This window comes from Medicago sativa, chromosome 2 (assembly GCF_051527215.1).
Source record: "Medicago sativa cultivar Bolivia chromosome 2, Bolivia_mono, whole genome shotgun sequence".
NCBI classification, from domain to species: Eukaryota; Viridiplantae; Streptophyta; class Magnoliopsida; order Fabales; family Fabaceae; genus Medicago; species Medicago sativa.
In genome coordinates this window covers 8675866-8695219 of record NC_140750.1, presented here as the reverse complement: position 1 = coordinate 8695219, position 19354 = coordinate 8675866, and the positions used below count along the sequence as shown (strand labels likewise).

The 19354-nt window shown below is 33.7% G+C and overlaps 2 protein-coding genes and 1 pseudogene across 3 annotated transcripts; all 3 read left to right on the top strand.

Annotated features, from left to right (window-relative positions):
• LOC146944242 (Tetratricopeptide repeat (TPR)-like superfamily protein) lies at window positions 1-2785 on the top strand. The gene has a single exon (XM_085742640.1). The coding sequence runs from the start codon at window positions 223-225 to the stop codon at window positions 2596-2598; it is 2376 nt and encodes a 791-aa protein (XP_085598766.1). The 5' UTR covers window positions 1-222; the 3' UTR covers window positions 2599-2785.
• Window positions 2786-5975: 3190 nt separating this feature from the next.
• Window positions 5976-8966, top strand: LOC146944241 (putative ubiquitin-conjugating enzyme E2 38; annotated as a pseudogene). The gene is made up of 7 exons (XR_015028033.1): window positions 5976-6086; window positions 6173-6301; window positions 6449-6619; window positions 6714-6777; window positions 7353-7492; window positions 7582-7916; window positions 8532-8966. The product of XR_015028033.1 is annotated as a putative ubiquitin-conjugating enzyme E2 38 (transcript).
• LOC146944240 (ABC transporter B family member 9-like) lies at window positions 7777-18527 on the top strand. Its single transcript, XM_085742642.1, has 13 exons — window positions 7777-7916; window positions 12333-12601; window positions 13786-13840; window positions 13941-14116; window positions 14224-14445; window positions 14539-14777; window positions 14871-15396; window positions 15497-15770; window positions 15876-16518; window positions 16624-16852; window positions 16941-17207; window positions 17291-17554; window positions 17630-18527. Exons 2-13 carry the CDS (start codon window positions 12335-12337, stop codon window positions 18272-18274), a joined length of 3807 nt encoding a protein of 1268 aa, XP_085598768.1. The 5' UTR covers window positions 7777-7916; window positions 12333-12334; the 3' UTR covers window positions 18275-18527.
• The last annotated feature ends 827 nt before the right edge of the window (window positions 18528-19354 follow it).

Genomic DNA, 19354 nt, shown 5'->3' with positions numbered 1-19354 from the left:
TTTCGTGAAGAAACACATAAACCCATACCAAGTACAAGAAAGACATTGGAACGAAATGTTTAACCTTTGAAGATGGTTTCACTCTTTCTCAGTGTCCCACTTCAATCTTCAAGGTAATTTTCGAAATTTTCAATTAATTCGTAACCATTGTTGATAATATTGAGATCTGGGTATTGTTACTGAACCTGTAAGCAACACAAAGATATAATCTTTTTGTTGTTGATGGCAATTTTGAGGTTGAATCGTTATCTATTGAGAAAAGCTTTAGCTTCCTGTTTTTGCGGTAACCCTTTGTCATGTATTGATTTGAATTTGAGTCATTATTCTGTTTTGGGTTATGATTCAACCGCTAGTTTTGAAGCTCAATGTAAGGGTAAATTTAATACTGAGAGTTTCAATGATGGTTTTGGGAAAATGGGTCATGGGTTTTCTGAGGAATCACGTTTTGTTGCAAGTGTTGATGATGATTTAGATGAAGAAGATGAAGTTGAAGAAAATGGTAGTAGTAGTGACATTGATGAGAGTTTTGAGTTTATTAGTTCATTTGATGGGAATGGTAATAACAAACAGAGAGAAAATATTGCAAGATTTGAGATTGATGAGAGTGAATTTAGACACCCAATTGTTAGGGAGGTTTGTAGGTTGATTTCACTTAGGTCAAATTGGAATCCTAAATTTGAAGAAAATTTGAGGCATTCATTAAGGAGTCTTAAACCTCGACTTGTTTGTGCTGTTTTGCGGTCTCAGGATGATGAAAGGATTGCTTTGGAATTTTTTTACTGGGCTGATAGGCAATGGCGGTATAGGCATGATGCTATTGTGTACTATACGATGTTGGATATACTTAGCAAGACCAGGTTGTGTCAAGGTGCTAGGCGGATTCTTCGGCTTATGACTCGCCGAGGAATTGAATGTTCGCCCGAGGCTTTTAGTTATGTGATGGTGTCTTATAGCCGTGCGGGCATGTTGAGGAATGCATTGCGAATTCTGACCTTGATGCAGAAAGCTGGAGTCGAGCCTGATTTGTCTATATGTAACACTGCTATCTATGTTTTAGTGAAGGGAAATAAATTGGAAAAGGCGTTGAGATTCTTTGAACGAATGAAGGTTGCTGGAATTGAACCTGATATTGTCAGTTATAACTGTTTGATCAAAGGTTACTGCGACTTAAATCGGATTGATGATGCATTGGAGCTTATTGCAGAAATGCCATTTAAGGGATGCCCTCCAGATAAAGTAAGTTATTATACTGTGATGGCTTTCCTCTGTAAGGATAGAAAAATTGAAGAAGTGAAGCGTTTAATGGAGAATATGGTTCAAAATAGTAACTTAATACCGGATCAGGTTACATATAATACACTAATTTACGCACTTTCAAAGCATGGACACGCGGATGATGCTCTTGTTTTCCTAAGGGAAGCAGAAGAGAAGGGTTTCCACATTGATAAGGTTGGGTATAGTGCAGTAGTTGACTCGTTCTGTAAAAATAAAAACATAGATAAGGCGAAGAGTTTAGTGATCGATATGTACTCAAAAGGTTGTAATCCTGATGTAGTAACATATACTGCTATTATCGATGGGTTTTGTCGCGTGGGGAAGATAGATGAAGCGAAAAAGATGCTGCAGCAGATGTACAAACACGGATGCAAGCCAAATACTATTACATATACAGTCCTGTTGAATGGGCTCTGTCACAATGGAAAATCATTAGAGGCTAGGGAGATGATAAATGTAAGTGAGGAACATTGGTGGACTCCAAATGCCATCACTTATAGTGCTGTAATGCACGGGCTTCGTAGGGAGGGAAAATTGTCCAAGGCCTGTGATTTGACTAGGGAAATGATTGAAAAAGGTTTTCTCCCAAGTCCGGTTGACATTAACCTGCTAATACAGTCGCTTTGTCGAAATCAGAATGTAGTAGAGGCTAAAAAATACTTAGAAGAATGTCTGCATAAGGGCTGTGCCGTTAATGTTGTAAACTTTACTTCTGTAATTTATGGTTTCTGTCAGATCGGTGACTTGGACGCAGCTCTATCAATGCTAGAGGACATGTATTTAAGCAATAAACATCCTGATGCAATCACATATACAACATTGTTTGATGCATTGGGGAAGAAAGGTAGGTTGGATGAGGCTTCTGAGTTAATAGCAAGGATGCTTGGCAAGGGAATCGATCCTACTCCGGTAACTTACAGGGCTGTTATTCACCGTTTTTGTCAATGGGGAAGAGTGGACGATATGATGAAATTATTAGAAAAGATGATTGCTAGGCAGCCATTTAAAACTGTATACAATCAAGTTATTGAGAAGCTTTGTTATTTTGGGAACCGTGAGGAGGCCGAGAAACTACTAGGGAAGGTTTTGAGAACAGCATCAAAACTTGATGCTAAAACATGCCATGTTCTGATAGAAAGCTATTTGACTAATGGGAATGCTCTATCAGCATATAAAGTGGCTTGTCAAATGTTTAGACGAAATTTGATTCCTGATTTAAAATTGTGTGAGAAAGTGACCAAGAAACTGGTGTTAGATGGTATGTCGGCGGAGGCTGATGACCTCATGCTAAGATTTGTTGAGCGTGGAATACAAACAGAATGAGATGCATGTGTGAAGTTAGATGTTATTCCAAGCTTAAATGTTATAGCAATGGCTCTTTTTTCAATTCTATTCATCATTTTCCTTGGTTGGTATTCCATCCTGGTGTGGTGTTGAGGCCTTTTTATTTTTTTTCTTTCCTTTTTTTGGAGAACAGTTATTTTTGTTGTGATTATAAATTTCATTCACATTAATCATATGAATTCAATAATGTCAGTGGGAATTATTTGTACCATGCAAAGCTAATAATTGTTTCCCATCCTAAAAAATCGAGCTCTCCAAAAGTTTGTACTCCCTCCATCCCTTAATGTAACCCCCCTTTGTATTTTTCACATTTCTTAAGAAAAGTTGTCAGTGTAATTAATGTGTCTGTTTTGTGTATTAATATTACCAAATTGTCCTTTGTTTGTATGTGTAATAAATTTGACTATTCATATTTCAAGACAAATTAGTAGTATTAATTAGGGGTATGTTTAGGAAAAAAGTAATAAATGCATCTAGTAATTTGAAAAGGGGGTTACATTTAGGGACAAAAATAAAATCAAATAGGTGGTTACATTAAGGGACGGAGGGAGTATTTAATGGAGAAAGAACTCTACTTGTAACCGTGTTATGCAGTTATTGGGAGTTCTGCTTTATATGTTGTTGAGGATATTTGTTGTGTCGAAAATGTCATTTGTTTGTAGGACAAAATTCTTATCATCTGTCCTCCCTAAGAATGTGAAATGAAGTTGTGCAAAATTATTTGACCCTGTGATTGGAATCAATGTTCCACAAATCGAGTGTTACTGAGTTTATGTTTATAGGCATACAAATCGTGTTAACTTGGAGGTTTAATCGTTTTTTGTTGAAATCAAAATGTTTGACGAGTTTAAGTGAGTTAACACGTGGTAAACTCGGGTAAAGTCGTTCGAGTTTACAAGTTAACATTTAAAAATCACACGTTTTTTGGTTTTGGGACATTTTTTCTAGGGCCATTTTCCTTTAATATCTAATTCATTTTTTAAAGCACTTTCCCTTGCCTTTCTTTCTTCTGAAATCTTATGAAGAAATTAGTATCATTACATTGACAACAATGAAAATCAATTCATAGATCTCTGGATGCGGATCCTCATCAGCAAAACCAGTTACGGCTCTTCCTGCTTCAGAAATTCAGAATTCAATGATTGAGAAATTAGAGAAAAAAATAATAAAAAGGATCTAAACCCAATTTTTCAGTAATACTTACAAGTTACAAATGAATAATGATTGCTTCTTCAAACCCCAGACCTTGCATATGTTATGCATTGTCTCTTAACAACTGAGCTAAGCTCACGAGAACAAATGAATAATGAAATTAACATTGAATAACATTTTAGAAAAAAAACCAAATTTATATCAGCAACCGTTTCAGAGTTGCAGTCGGGTTACGAACGCCTATGTTGCTTGAGGTGGATACGGTCACACGATCACAATTTTGCCAATTGCCACGATTTGGGGAGATGAAAATTATTATCAATTAAAATTTAGACATCCAAGCCCAATCTACCACTAGAGCGAGAAATATGATGTGATAGATGTAATATCTTGATAATGTAATAAAAAGAGAGAGAGAGATAAAAAAAGAAAATTAAGTATTAAATGAGTGCAAAAAATTAATCATATTCACATCTAAATGTTCTTAAAGTAGTAGTATACTCGAAGGAATATGAAAACTATATTTTTGGAGATTATACTATCAAACTTTTGTCTCTAGGTTGACACCTTGTTGTAATGATCTCAAATTTAGCACAAGTAAAATAATGAATCTCAAACCATTATCATTAGCAAACTATGAGTACAAGGGAACAATTGATTGAGAGTACAAATATTGATAATGAGTACAAGGGAACTATAAAGGCTAACTCGTGACAATATATTTGGTCATTATAGTTTGAAGGGACTCATCGAATTAGACACTACCTTGGTGAGATTAGCTCATGCTATTCAAAAATAATTGATTTGGTTCGGGGCACACAAAAGAATCAGAGCATGCATGAATAGATTCGATGAAAAATTTAGTTCTGATGTTGTATTTAATTATGTTGTTGCAAATATTAATATTGTTGTATTAATGGGTTGAAATTGTTGTGGTTGAATTGCGTTGTTGTTGAGGGTTGAGGTAGAACGAGATTTAATGACATATTTTTGCTCCTTTTTTATGTTTTGAACACATAAGAGAGTGTATTGGATTATGATTTTAACGGACAATTTTTGTTTAAAAAATTCTTGAGGATTTTAAAAGACTTTGCATGATTTTAATGACTTTGATGATTTTAAAAGTCTATCCAGATTTACAATTTGGATTTCAATGGATTTAACTTATAAGATTTTAAAGGATTTGAAATGATTTTATGGATTTTAAGATATTTCAAAAGATTTTATTAATTTTAAGGACTCATTAAAAAAAAATGATCAAAACACACTCTCTTTCACAATATTTTCAATACATACTATTTTATTTATTTTACTTTTTTTTTATGGGAGAGATAGAGCGGGGGGAGGGAGCGAGAGGGACAAAAGAGAGAGAGAAGAGATAGTAAAATAACAAACAATCCTAAGAAATCTCATGTTTTCATGAAAGATTTTTTTTTTTCATGCTAAAATTTCACTATAAAATCCCACAAAATCCATGAAAATCCAATTTATTAAACAATCATTCTAAATTTGAATGATTTTGGATACGACAAAACCTTTTTTAAGTGATGAAGAATCTTGATTGAATACCACAAAACTTTTTTAAATGACAAAAGATCTTGATTGAATACCACAAGACTTGTTTTAAGTTAATTTTTTTTTTGATTGAATATTACAAAACTTTTTCATGATAAAAATGCTTAAAATCTCTAGAATCATAATACAATACACCCCCTTAAATTATAGGGCTTGAACACAAGCTTCAATGCAAACTTACTTTTTTGAACTTCTTGCATGTTCAGATTTGCAATGATTGAAAAACCCAATATGAAATAATCAAAAACCATTTCGGATAATATAATTGGAATGGAGGGAAAATGAGAATTTTAGAAGAGAGTGAAAAGTACCGAGGATGAGAAAATAATTTCTCTTAATTTTTTGTTGCGAATAAAATACCAACAAAATTTAGAGTGATTGGTGAAATACATTAGGTTTTTGATTTTTTTGGTGAAAGTAAGTAACAGATGAAGAGTATGGCAACATAAATTGCTAATATTTCCCTTTTGAACTGCAATTCATAAGCACCTTTTGAAATGGTGGTGACTGCTGTCAGTGGCAACATACAAGTTTATCCTCCACCCCCAATTCAGTTGGTCAAAAAGCGGAAACGGGTATGAATTGCATAATTCTCCCACCACTCACTTTTATTGTGTCTTTTTCAATTTATGATTGTGATTGACATTGCCGATGATGATGACGCTGATGATTTGGTGATAATTGATGAAAAAGTCGGTAAAAAGAGTAACAAGGGGAAGACATTTGAAGCCATTAATCAAGTTGTGCCACTTTTGTTTTTTAATAGTTTGTACTTTTCTTTTCTCACACATAATATAATAATGATTGTATTGTAGTTCTTTTGTAGGCCATTTTCCGCGATGTGATTGACATTGACGACGACATAAATGACTCTGATGATTTAGTGATAATTGGTGAAAAAGTCAGTAAAAAAAGTAACAAAGGGAAGACAATTGAAGCCATTAATCAAATTGTGGTTTGTATAAGATTCAGATTCAGATTAAGATGTTATTTGTCATTTCTCCTACTACATTCATGTTATCTTTTCTAACTTGTAAATATCTAATATTTCGCTCCAAATCCTTTTCATGATGTGTCTGGTTACATGTTCTATGTTTTTCAGCACCGCGTTGAATATGGAAGTGCAAAGAAGGAAGGTGGAAGTAGCAGTTCATCAGAACATGCAAATTTCAAAGATGAAATTCTGAGGAAATTTGGAAGTTTTAAGAAATTCGATATTGCCAGTGACACTAAACACCATTACTTTGTTAGTAAAAATTCGTCCTTGAAGGAGGTAACATTTTAATTTTTGATACCTTTAAAGCCATGCTTTGTTTCAGTTATAATTGTAAGTATACGAGTTTACAATGAACCTATTTCCTTAACAGCATCAAAGGAATTGGGCTAAAAGAATCCAGAAAGAGTGGAAGATTTTGGAGAACAATTTGCCAGGCGAGTTTGTTCACTATTCCTTTATCCAATCATTGCTATTGAAATACTCCCTCCGTCCCTTAATGTAACCCCCCTTTGCATTTTTCACATTTCTTAAGAAAATTTGTCAGTGTAATTAATGTGTCTGTTTTGTGTATTAATATTACCAAATTGTCCTTTGTTTGTATGTGTATTAAATTTGACTATTCATATTTGAAGACAAGTTAGTAGTATTAATTAGGGTATGTTTAGGAAAAAAGTAATAAATGCATCTAGTAATTTGAAAAAGGGGTTACATTTAGGGACAAAAATAAAATCAAATTGGTGGTTACATTAAGGGACGGAGGGAGTAGTAGGTTTGGTTCCTGTCATATCAGAAGGACCTCGGCTTATTTTCATGATATATCCTTATTCAAAGCTAGTCAATTTTTTTTTTCTCTCAGGGCTTTCCTGATATATGTTTCTGAAATTGGAATTTCAAACCTACTGTAAATAAATAACCGTAAAAATTGTCGTCTGAATACCAAAGAGTGCAACCTGCTTATGACATTTTTCTCAATCTCGTTTCTTTGACTCTTTCTTTTTATCCTCATCAGATTCAATATTTGTTCGAGTTTATGAATCAAGAATGGATCTCATGAGGGCTGTAATTATTGGAGCAGAAGGGACTCCTTACCATGATGGTCTTTTCTTTTTCGATCTTTACTTACCTGGTGGCTTTCCCAATGTACCGCCGGTATGTGGCTGGCGATACTCTATCGAACTGACAATATGTTGCTGTAACTCTTATTTCAAGTCTTACTCTTTTTATTTCAAATCTGACAGAAGGTATATTTTTCATGGCGGGAGGTCTACTTCCACAATCGGCATGCTTCTTCTAAGTTGAATCCAATTTTTGGAGCTTACGGCTCTTTATGCCTTAGTCTACTTAACACTTGGGATGGCAAAAAGAATGAGCGTTGGCGTCCACATGTTTCAACAAGTCTACAGGTTCTAGTCTCCATACAAGGTCTAGTCTTGACCGCAGAGCCTTTCTTTAATTTACCTTCTGGCTATGTTAGTGGTATAGAACAGGCACAAGTATGTCCCGGTGTTATAACGAGCAGGCATTCATTGATTCACTGTGGACAATGATACATGTGATTAGAAGGCCTCTACAGGTTTGATTCTATTCTTGGTTCGAATTTTTTTATATCTCTAGCAATTTTGTTTTGCCATGTTCATGATCATTCGTAGTGCTTGGGTGTTTTAGAAATCGTTAGTATACTGCACACCTCATAGTGTACATCGCGTATTAGAAATTAGAAATGATTACAAATGGCAATGAACAAGGGCTTGACATCTGTTAGATATTACACTTTCCGAGGAAACAATAATTGAAGCACTCCAAATTGCTTGCATTTGCATCATGATACAAAGTTATTGAAAAATCTGCAACATGAAAGAATTGTTCCAGATAAAGTTGAAGTAACATGTGAGTAAATCACAAATCAACTAAAGTGCCAAAAAAAAACTCATAAATCCTACATAAGACACACCCTTTTAAAATTCAAAGACAATTTGCAATATCAAAGGTATGTTGCAGAATGCAAGTTATATCCTTTTAAAGTTCATCAAATAAATTAGGCATGCCATCATTAATAAGCCAAAACCATTTCTCAGAAAACAGAAGAGCATAATGAAGTTCTCTTTTTCCTATGAGTGATACTTGTGTTTATTCCATTAATTTTATGGGGTTTAAAATTTGACTATTTAAGTGTTATTTTTGGTTTCAGAATTTTGAGGATTTTATAGTGGGACATTTCTTCGTCCGAGCTCATGATATTCTAGAGGCATGCAAGGCATACATGGAAGGTGCTCAAGTGGGTTATTGGGTCAAACACGAGGTTCATGATGTTGATCGGCACTTCAAAAGTTACACGGAGCACTTTAAGATTTCTTTACGTGATCCAATGGAAAAGCTTGCCAGTGAGTCTGCAAGAATTGGAGCTATGGACTGAAATTTCCTTGATGCAAAAAAATATTCTCTATGAAAACCCTGAATTTGAGACTTTGATTCAAAAGTCTTGTTACAACTACTACAACTACAAGTAGTGTCACAATATTCTCTAGATCCACTTAATAACTCTTCCAATATCAAGCAAGTTTGAAAATAATGTAGGTGATCAAACTACAGGCTCAAGTAAATAGTAAAATAATTTGATTTAAAATTAGTTCTCACAAAGCACAACATAGAACCAAGAAAATACTTAAGAAATCATTTCATTCGTAATGAAAATTGTTTAGCTTATGGTGAGCTTCAAACAAAATAACTAACAGATATGAAATACATAGATTCGTGTTGCACACGAATGGGAAGATAAGTACAAAGCTGAAAACATAAAGATTACAGATTCCATCTTAGTAATGGTGCGTCAATCTAAATTGCTTCATCTTTAAGAATGAGCTCCAATTGTCTTCAACGGTGGAGAGTGAAAATATGATGAAGGCTAAAACTTTGAAAACTAGGCTAAAAACAACAACTCCATGTCTTTTTTCAGAGTTTGCTAAGATTATCCTTTTATAACACATTTTTTAGACATTTTCTTTCTTCCACTTTAGGGCCACGTTTGTCCTTTAGTTCATAAAACATCATGATCAATACATTTTTTTTTTTCAAGTATTTTATACGCACCTCCATTAATTTTTTTTTACTTCTTTAACTTCATATTTTTTAGGATATGTATTTGAAAAACATCTTTTAAGTATCCTTATGTATCTGTAGAGTATCCCACAAGTACCGATAAATAATTTTTTAAATTTTTTTAAATTGATTCCGATACTTTGTGGATACGAATAACCGTGAATATCGAAAGTTTATCAGTATTTGATACATATACATCTTCATATTTGGAGTATCCGGACTTTACAGAGCCTAATTGCTATATTATTTATGTGTGTTCTCCATGTTTGTCATGGCGTGATGATATTGTTCTAGAGATGCCGCAACAAATTCCTACAGCATCTTCCCAGTTTTCTTCGAATTAATATTGCACACTTAACATAACTCTTTTCAAAAAATATTTAAATTCTAAAGTAACTCATTAGATTATGAATTATCCTAATTTATCAAACTAAATCTAAAAACAAAATAATATCAACCCTAAAGAGACATTAATTCAAGTTTAATTAAGCTAGATAACTCTTCAATTTAAGAGCTATCAGTTTTGTTCATAAAAAATATTGGTGTGGCCATTCATTACCATTTTTATACATAAAGGCAAAATATTGGAGTCTTGACAAAAAAAAAAAAAGGCTAAATATTGGCGTGACAATTTTTATTTCAATTTCACCATTCATTTAAATTATTTTATTCTTTACCAATAAAATAAAATAATTTTTAAAATATCAATATACCTATCTCGATCTATAAAGCAAATACCAAACTTTAGAATATTTATTTTTCTTCTATTTCCCTTTTTGGAACTCAGGTCAGCAGAATTAAAATTAGTTTAAATAATTTATTTGGTAAATAATGATAGTTTCTAGAAGAATATAAAACAGAAGCAACAAATAGGAAAATTCAGTTTTTTGGTGGTGGTCGGGGTTTGAACACCTAACCTTACGTATATCGTGCATTGTCCATATACCAACTGAGTTAAACTCACGAGTGTATGAAAACTCAATTTATTCTGATTCCCTCCACGCTATAAACTTAATTCAAGCTCCCCTCAATGCTTGGCATGTTTATGCCACTATCATCAGAAATGTTAAGGATCTCCTTAATCTCCCTTGGATTGTGCAGTTAACTCACACCCTTCGAGAGGCTAATGTGTGTGCGGATTTTCTAGCTAAACATGGTGCCATTCACGATTCTTCTTGGTGCAGCTTGGAGAACCCTATCCCGGGCTTGGAAGATTTACTTCTTGTTGATGCTTCTAGAGTACAGTTCTTAAGGCTGTAGCTTAGTCTTTTTTTTTTTCCTTTTTCTTTTTCTCCTTCTACCAAAAAAAAAAACTCAATTTATTCACTACAACAGTATATTACTCCATCTGTTCTTTTTTAAGTGTCGTTTTACAATTATAACACTAAAATAGCAAAGTGTAGTTTTGTACATTTTTTTCCTATTATACCCTCATTTTAATCCACTAATAATTTCCTATTTTTTGCACATACTTCATATTTCCAATAAATTTAATATGTAACAAATAATTGTTAGTTACTACTCTCTTTCTCCAACAAATTCCTATTTTTTTAAGTGCTTTATCTTTCTCTCATAACAAAAAATTTTCAATTTTCTAAATATTGTGCATATCTCTTTAATTATTTTAAGTCTATATCAAAATTATTTCAACTTCACATCAATCAAAACGTTAAGAAAAAATTAACTTTCCTCCAACTCTTTTAATCAAAATTAAGGCTTCAACTCTTTCTCCCTCTTCACCTCCAATCAGCAGTTCCAATGAGTCTTCCACTCTTTTTTCCTTTTGAACATTCATGGAATCTTTTATTTTTTTCTCTCGGATCTGTTCTTTTACTTTGCATTTGAAATTTTTAATAAGTACTACTCATCTTATTTATAGAATTTTAACTCTTCATGGAACCATTATCATAGGTAACAAAATTTAGTTTAAATTTGAAGATAACAAGAAACAAATTTTGTTTTAAAACAAAACAAACAAACTTTGTTTAAATTCATGGAACCATTATCATATGTAACAAAATTTAGTTTAAATTTGAAGATAACAAGAAACAAATTTTGTTTTAAAACAAAACAAACAAACTTTGTTTAAATTCATGGAACCATTATCATAGGTAACAAAATTTAGTTTAAATTTGAAGATAACAAGAAACAAATTTTGTTTTAAAACAAAACAAACAAACTTTGTTTAAAAAAACAAACTTTAGTTTATTTTGGTGGTGGCCGGGGTTTGAACCCCGTGGCCGGGGTTTGAACCCCGGACCTTGCATATAGTTTATGTGGTGGCCGGAGTTTGAACCCCGGAGGTGGCCGGGGTTTGAACCCCGTGGCCGGGGTTTGAACCCCGGACCTTGCATATAGTTTATGTGGTGGCCGGAGTTTGAACCCCTATGTGGTGGCCGGAGTTTGAACCCCGGACCTTGCATATAGTTTATTTTGGTGGTGGCCGGGGTTTGAACCCCGGACCTTGCATATTTTTATGCATTGTCCATACCAAATGAGCAAAGCTCACAAGGACAAACAAACTTTAGTTTTCCAAATAAATAACATTTATTAGTTTTTATTGAAAAATATGAGTAATTGACAAAGGATATAACTGACAAATCATATCCTTAAAATACCAAAACGATAATTAAATAGGAACGAAAAATTTACCCTACACTGAGAGAGTAATAGTTTCTAGAAAATCAAAATAGAACAATACCACACCACATCACCAACATGAAAATAGGAACGTAGGAAAAAAGAAAGAAAAAAGAAAAGTACTTGCTCCTAAAGTTTAGAAGTACTTATTGACTATATATCTCTCTATTCTCCGTGACCTATATATAGAGTTCAGGTTCAGTATTCACATATCACTCACACTTTAATTTTTCATCATCATCATCATCATCAGTGATGGCAGAAAACCCTAATGTACATGATAACTCTTCATCATCACCTACACAACAACATGGAATTAGAGATAACAAAACCAACCAAAAAGTTCCATTCTACATGCTTTTCAATTTCGCTGATCATCTTGATGTTACATTGATGATCATTGGCACTATCTCTGCTGTGGCTAATGGATTGGCAAACCCTCTCATGACTCTCTTTCTTGGGAATGTCATCAATGCTTTTGGCTCTTCTAATTCAGCAGACACTATCAAACAAGTTTCTAAGGTATGAATTAAGTTTTAATATTACATTATTCTTGCTTTCTATTTATTTCTCTCTCTCTCTCTCTCTCTCTCTCAATTAAACTCTTTGGTGCAAATTAATATGCATTAATGTATCAAGAAAACGAAGCCAAATTCTTTGGAATTATGAAAATTATTAAGTTCCTTTGATAAGTAGGAATATGAAAATTATAGGAGGATGTGATCGGGAAAAAACAAAAATTCCAAATAAGTAGGAATATGATAGCCAATGTAGCAACTGATTTACATGATAAGTTCTACAGTATAGGGGCATGCATGATAAGGCTTGTTTTTTTCCATTTTTTTTAGCCACTTTTCTTTGAAACTTAAGTTAATGTATTTTAAATTATTAAGTTGGTCGAATTCATCTTTACTAATTTTTATTTTGACATTCATCTTTTTTATTTTTTTAGCCATCTTTTTTACTAATTTTCTTAAAAAAAAAAAAACTAGTGTTACTAAATGTTTATGGTTATAATTTATTTAATTAAACTTTGGGTAAATTTTTTTTTCTTAGCCAAGATAAAAAAACTAATAAAATATATGTAAAGTTAGAATTGTCAAAAAATAATATGTAGAATTAAATGCTAATAAAATTATAGTTTACTTGTTCAAAAAAATCCATAGGTCTATTTTAAATGCATAGATATACCTAGTAAATACATAATCAGTAGCTATTAACACTTTCTTTTACTGTATAACATTTTCACTCTATGAAATTATCTAATTCACCAATATAGGGTTTATTTTTCTGAGGACTTCTATGTCATTTCTTCACCAAAATTTAACTGTACTATTTTCTGCTGCACATGATTAATTATGTATTCAGTTCAATATAATTCTAGAAGTTTTCTTTATTTCCACTGTATCCTTCTTCTGTACCTTTGCATGGCATCATTTACCACATGGTACTTAACATTTATTATACTCCATCAATACAAATTGAGATTACATACACTAGGATTGATCCTTGTTATAACAATAGGTTGAACTAGTGATAATGAACTTCAGTTAATTATGAATAGTTCGAAAAAGCTCGAGTTTCAATCTCAATTGAAACAATCCTTAACCAGACTTATAGCATGCACTTGTTACCAAAATGGATATGGCATAGCATGCACTGATTACAATAGTATATAGCATTCTTTAACACACTTCAAATTTCAGGTATCATTGCTATTTGTTTACTTGGCTATTGGGTCTGGAATAGCATCACTTTTACGTAAGACCACACTTTTTTACTTTGCTTTCTTACTTACTTTGTTGGAGCCTAATTCTTGCATTCATTCTGATAATGAGGGTGACTTTGTTGCATGCTGCAGAGGTAACATGTTGGATGGTGACAGGAGAAAGACAAGCTGCAAGGATTCGTAGCTTGTATTTGAAAACCATATTAAAGCAGGATATTGCATTCTTTGACACTGAAACAAACACAGGAGAGGTAATTGGTAGAATGTCTGGTGACACAATTCTCATTCAAGAGGCTATGGGAGAAAAGGTATTTATGTTTCTCTTTTAGCATACAATCACATTCATTAATCAGATGAATATATAATTGTGTCATGATTTTGCTAATAAATGAGAACTTGTTAATAATTATGACAGGTTGGGAAGTTTCTTCAACATGCTTCAAGTTTTTGTGGTGGCTTTGTGATGGCATTTATAAAAGGATGGCGCCTTGCTATAGTTTTACTTGCATGTGTACCTTGTGTTGTTGTTGCTGGTGCTTTCATGTCTATGGTGATGGCTAAGATGTCAAGTCGCGGACAAATTGCTTATGCAGAAGCCGGAAATGTTGTTGATCAAATAGTTGGAGCCATCAGAACAGTAAGAGACTTGCATCAATTCAGAAATACTGAATGATTAATTTGAGTTTGTATTTATTCATTGTCTTTGACCTTTAATTTGAATTATGATCAGGTTGCAGCTTTTACCGGTGAGAAAAAAGCCATAGAGAAGTATAATAGCAAGATAAAAATTGCTTATACTACAATGGTAAAACAAGGCATAGTCTCAGGTTTAGGAATCGGAATGCTTACTTTTATTGCCTTCTGCACTTATGGACTGGCCATGTGGTATGGTTCCAAACTAGTCATCGAGAAAGGATATAATGGCGGAACGGTCATGACTGTGATCATAGCTCTTATGACTGGTGGGATGTAAGTGGAACATTGCTACCTGATTCAATTGCATTGATATAACACTGTTTAGGCATAGGATTTTTGTTTGATGAATTTTCCTTGATTTGACAGAGCATTAGGTCAGACATCCCCAAGCTTACAAGCATTTGCTGCAGGCCGAGCAGCAGCATATAAAATGTTTGAGACAATTAGAAGAAAGCCTATCATTGATGCAAGTGATATCAGTGGTGCTGTCTTGGAAGACATAAAGGGAGATATTGAACTCAGAGATGTTTATTTCAGATACCCTGCAAGGCCTGATGTGCAGATCTTTGCTGGATTCTCATTGTTTGTTCCAAGTGGAACAACTACTGCTTTGGTAGGTCAAAGTGGAAGCGGAAAGTCTACTGTAATCAGTTTATTGGAAAGATTTTATGATCCTGAAGCTGGAGAAGTACTTATAGATGGTGTGAATTTGAAGAACTTGCAACTTAGATGGATAAGGGAACAGATTGGGCTGGTTAGTCAGGAACCTATCTTGTTTACCACTACTATCAGAGAGAACATAGCATATGGGAAAGAAGGTGCATCTGATGAAGAGATAACAACAGCCATAACACTTGCCAATGCCAAAAATTTCATTGACAAGCTGCCTCAGGTGTGTATAAATATACATGGTGATTCTTGTTTTTGTATAAATATTGTATTTCTTATTAACTTGGATTGTAGGTTATAATAATGTGGTATTGTGTTTGCAGGGCCTTGACACCATGGCAGGGCAAAATGGGACTCAACTTTCTGGTGGACAAAAGCAAAGAATTGCAATTGCAAGAGCAATATTGAAGAATCCAAAAATCCTTCTTCTTGATGAAGCAACAAGTGCATTGGATGCGGAGTCTGAACGTATTGTTCAAGAAGCATTAGAAAAAATTATATTGAAAAGGACTACTGTTGTCGTTGCGCATCGTTTGACAACTATCAGAAATGCTGACACAATAGCAGTGGTTCAACAGGGGAAAATTGTGGAGAGAGGTTATACATTATATATACATATGAACAAACATTTTTAGTATGATTATCCAATTTTATAACATCTTGTAATACTGTATTCACTTTTGCATGCTTCCGTTTTTGTAGGAACACATAGCGAGTTAACCATGGATCCTGACAGTGCTTATTCTCAACTTATTCGTCTACAAGAAGGAGACAATGAAGTTGAAGGTAGCAGAAAGTCAGAAGCAGATAAGTTAGGTGAAAATTTAAATATAGATAGTCACATGGCTGGAACTTCGACTCAGAGAACTTCCTTTGTGAGATCAATAAGTCAAACTTCATCAGTGAGTCATCGACATTCCCAGTCACTTAGAGGCTTGTCTGCAGAAATAGTAGAATCAGATATTGAACAAGGTCAACTCGATAACAAGAAAAAACCTGAAGTATCTATCTGGCGTTTGGCTAAGTTGAACAAGCCGGAGATTCCTGTCATACTGCTTGGAACCATGGCTGCAATAGTAAATGGTGTTGTGTTCCCTATATTTGGCTTCTTGTTTTCAGCAGTCATTAGTATGTTTTATAAACCTCCAGAACAGCAGAGGAAAGAGTCCAGGTTCTGGTCACTTCTATTCGTCGGTTTGGGTTTGGTTACTATAGTGATTTTACCATTGCAAAATTTCTTCTTTGGAATTGCTGGTGGCAAACTTATTGAAAGAATCCGTTCATTGACATTTGAAAAGATTGTCCACCAAGAAATTAGATGGTTTGATGATCCTTCACATTCAAGGTATATTGTTCAAAATGTATTTTGCTTCAAGACAAAAAAATGAAAGAATTATGATGTATTATTTCCTCCTACTTATGAAACTGAAAGAAATGAATCACCTTGCAGTGGTGCAGTTGGTGCAAGGTTATCAATCGACGCTTCAACTGTGAAAAGTCTTGTTGGTGACACAATGGCCCTTATTGTGCAGAACATATCAACAGTTATAGCTGGTCTAGTTATAGCATTCACTGCTAACTGGATTCTCGCTTTTATAGTTTTGGCTGTGTCACCTACGATTCTTATGCAAGGAATCGTTCAGATGAAGTTTCTTAAAGGATTCAGTGCCGACGCCAAGGTTAGTATTACTTGCAGTTTTGTCAATTACACTGTGGAAATTATATATTGGGGGAATCATGAGAATCTTTTTCCTTTTATCTATGTAGGTTATGTATGAAGAGGCAAGTCAGGTGGCAAATGACGCTGTTAGTAGCATCAGAACTGTTGCATCATTTTGTGCAGAATCAAAGGTGATGGACATGTATAGTAAAAAATGTTTAGGTCCAGCGAAACAAGGTGTTCGCTTGGGGCTTGTTAGTGGTATAGGATTTGGCTGCTCTTTTTTAGCTCTATATTGCACAAATGCTTTCATTTTCTACATAGGATCTGTTCTAGTGCAACACGGCAAAGCAACTTTTACAGAAGTTTTCAGGGTATGATCACTCAATCAACTTAGTATGCTTTATATTTACTTTATATTTCTTTTCATCTGGTTCTTACAAGATAATTTATGCAGGTTTTCTTTGCTTTAACAATGACAGCAATCGCCGTTTCTCAGACAACTACATTGGCACCAGACGCTAACAAGGCCAAAGATTCCACAGCTTCAATATTTGAAATTCTTGACAGCAAACCTGATATTGATTCCAGCAGCAATGCGGGTGTAACACGAGAAAAAGTAGTTGGTGATATTGAACTTCAACATGTCGACTTTAATTACCCAACAAGGCCCGACATTCAAATTTTCAAAGATTTAAGCCTAAGCATCCCATCTGCAAAGGTAATATTTTGGTTGTACAAATCAGTTTATTGAGAACATGTAACATATATAAATTGATGATATATGTATTTGCAGACTATTGCCTTGGTTGGAGAAAGCGGAAGTGGAAAATCAACAGTTATCAGCCTCTTAGAGAGATTTTATGACCCTAATTCTGGACGTATATTACTAGATGGAGTGGATATCAAAACTTTCAAACTAAGCTGGTTGAGACAACAAATGGGTTTGGTTGGTCAAGAGCCTATTCTTTTCAACGAAAGCATTCGTGCCAACATAGCTTATGGCAAAGAAGGAGGTGCTACGGAGGATGAGATAATTGCAGCAGCTAGAGCAGCCAATGCACACAACTTCATAAGTTCTCTTCCAAATGGTTATGACACCTCTGTCGGGGAAAGAGGCACACAGCTATCAGGAGGACAGAAGCAGCGTATTGCTATTGCAAGAGCCATGCTGAAAAACCCCAAAATACTTTTGCTTGATGAGGCGACAAGTGCACTTGATGCTGAGTCGGAGCGTATAGTTCAAGAGGCTCTAGATAGAGTGAGTGTGAACAGAACTACTGTGGTGGTAGCTCACCGTCTTACAACAATTCGAGGGGCTGATACTATCGCGGTAATTAAAAATGGGGCAGTGGCTGAAAAGGGAAGCCATGATGAGTTGATGAGGATTACTGATGGTGTTTATGCTTCATTAGTAGCTCTTCATTCAAGTGCATCATAAGATATTTCTATTTTTTACTTCCAGTAACTCGGTTCCTCTGATCTTCTACTCCGAGAAAGTGCATTCTAAGGGTGAGCATTTATTGTTTGAGGCATTGCAAGCTAAGTTTTGGGAAGTGATAAACTGGTTTATTGGTTTTGTTGATTAGTCTATCACTCATAGCTTCTTAGAGATATTGGTTATTCAAATTTAATTGTCAGAAAGATATTGATTTCAGCATTTTAATTAATATTAAGAAAATTTGAATCATTAATTGATAGAGTCCTTTATTCATTTATCGGAGACATTCAAATTCAATTGGCAAATATGACATCAAATTTGGAATTGGATAGCATTTTAATCTTTACAGAGCTTGTCATTGATCATAGCAAAAGTTTGAAAGTAATTAGTATTGCCTGTTAATCAAAATTCAATCATTATTAGTATTAGCCTGTGCTAGACCAATGCAACCATTACATACAAAGTTGATAAATAAAAATTCATGAAAATGATGCTTATAAAATGATTAGATTTTGCAAAAATCCATATCTTCCTATTATATAACAGTAATAGAACAAGATCACAAATATTTTCAAGGAGTTGCAGAAAATAAAAGCAATGAATTAGAAGTATAACAACAATGTATTCATGTTAATGAAGTTCATTCTTTTCAATACTTTCTATGCATAAGCACATGTTAGTAATTTCTATTTTTAGTGTAACTAAAGATAGAAGCATAACAGCAATGTATGCATACAAGAAATACTATATAAAAATTCTCCAAATTTATAATCTAAAATTCTACATTAAAGAATTTGAGTTATCCTGTAAAATACATAACTTCATAAAATTACCACATTTGCTTCGAAGAAAAAAAATTCTAAATATTAACACACATTGTAATTTCCTTAACTCATAATGTCTATTTCATGTTAATTTCTCTAAACCCTTCTCTAAATCCATTTTCAACTAAAATATAATTTGTTTTGTTATAAAAATTACCTCAATTTCTTGTATAATAAATATCACTAATATTTTTAATATTAGTGAGACAAATTATTAGGAACAAAGGTCCCAAAAAATATCTCAATTTATTCTATA

Excerpts from the sequence above, each read along its gene's own strand:
- LOC146944240 (XM_085742642.1), top strand. The coding sequence starts at position 12,335 with ATGGCAGAAAACCCTAATGTACATGATAACTCTTCATCATCACCTACA. Across the intron at positions 14,117-14,223 it reads AAGAGGCTATGGGAGAAAAG|GTTGGGAAGTTTCTTCAACA; the intron begins GTATTTATGTTT and ends TAATTATGACAG. Across the intron at positions 14,446-14,538 it reads TAGTTGGAGCCATCAGAACA|GTTGCAGCTTTTACCGGTGA; the intron begins GTAAGAGACTTG and ends AATTATGATCAG.
- LOC146944242 (XM_085742640.1), top strand. The coding sequence starts at position 223 with ATGGCAATTTTGAGGTTGAATCGTTATCTATTGAGAAAAGCTTTAGCT.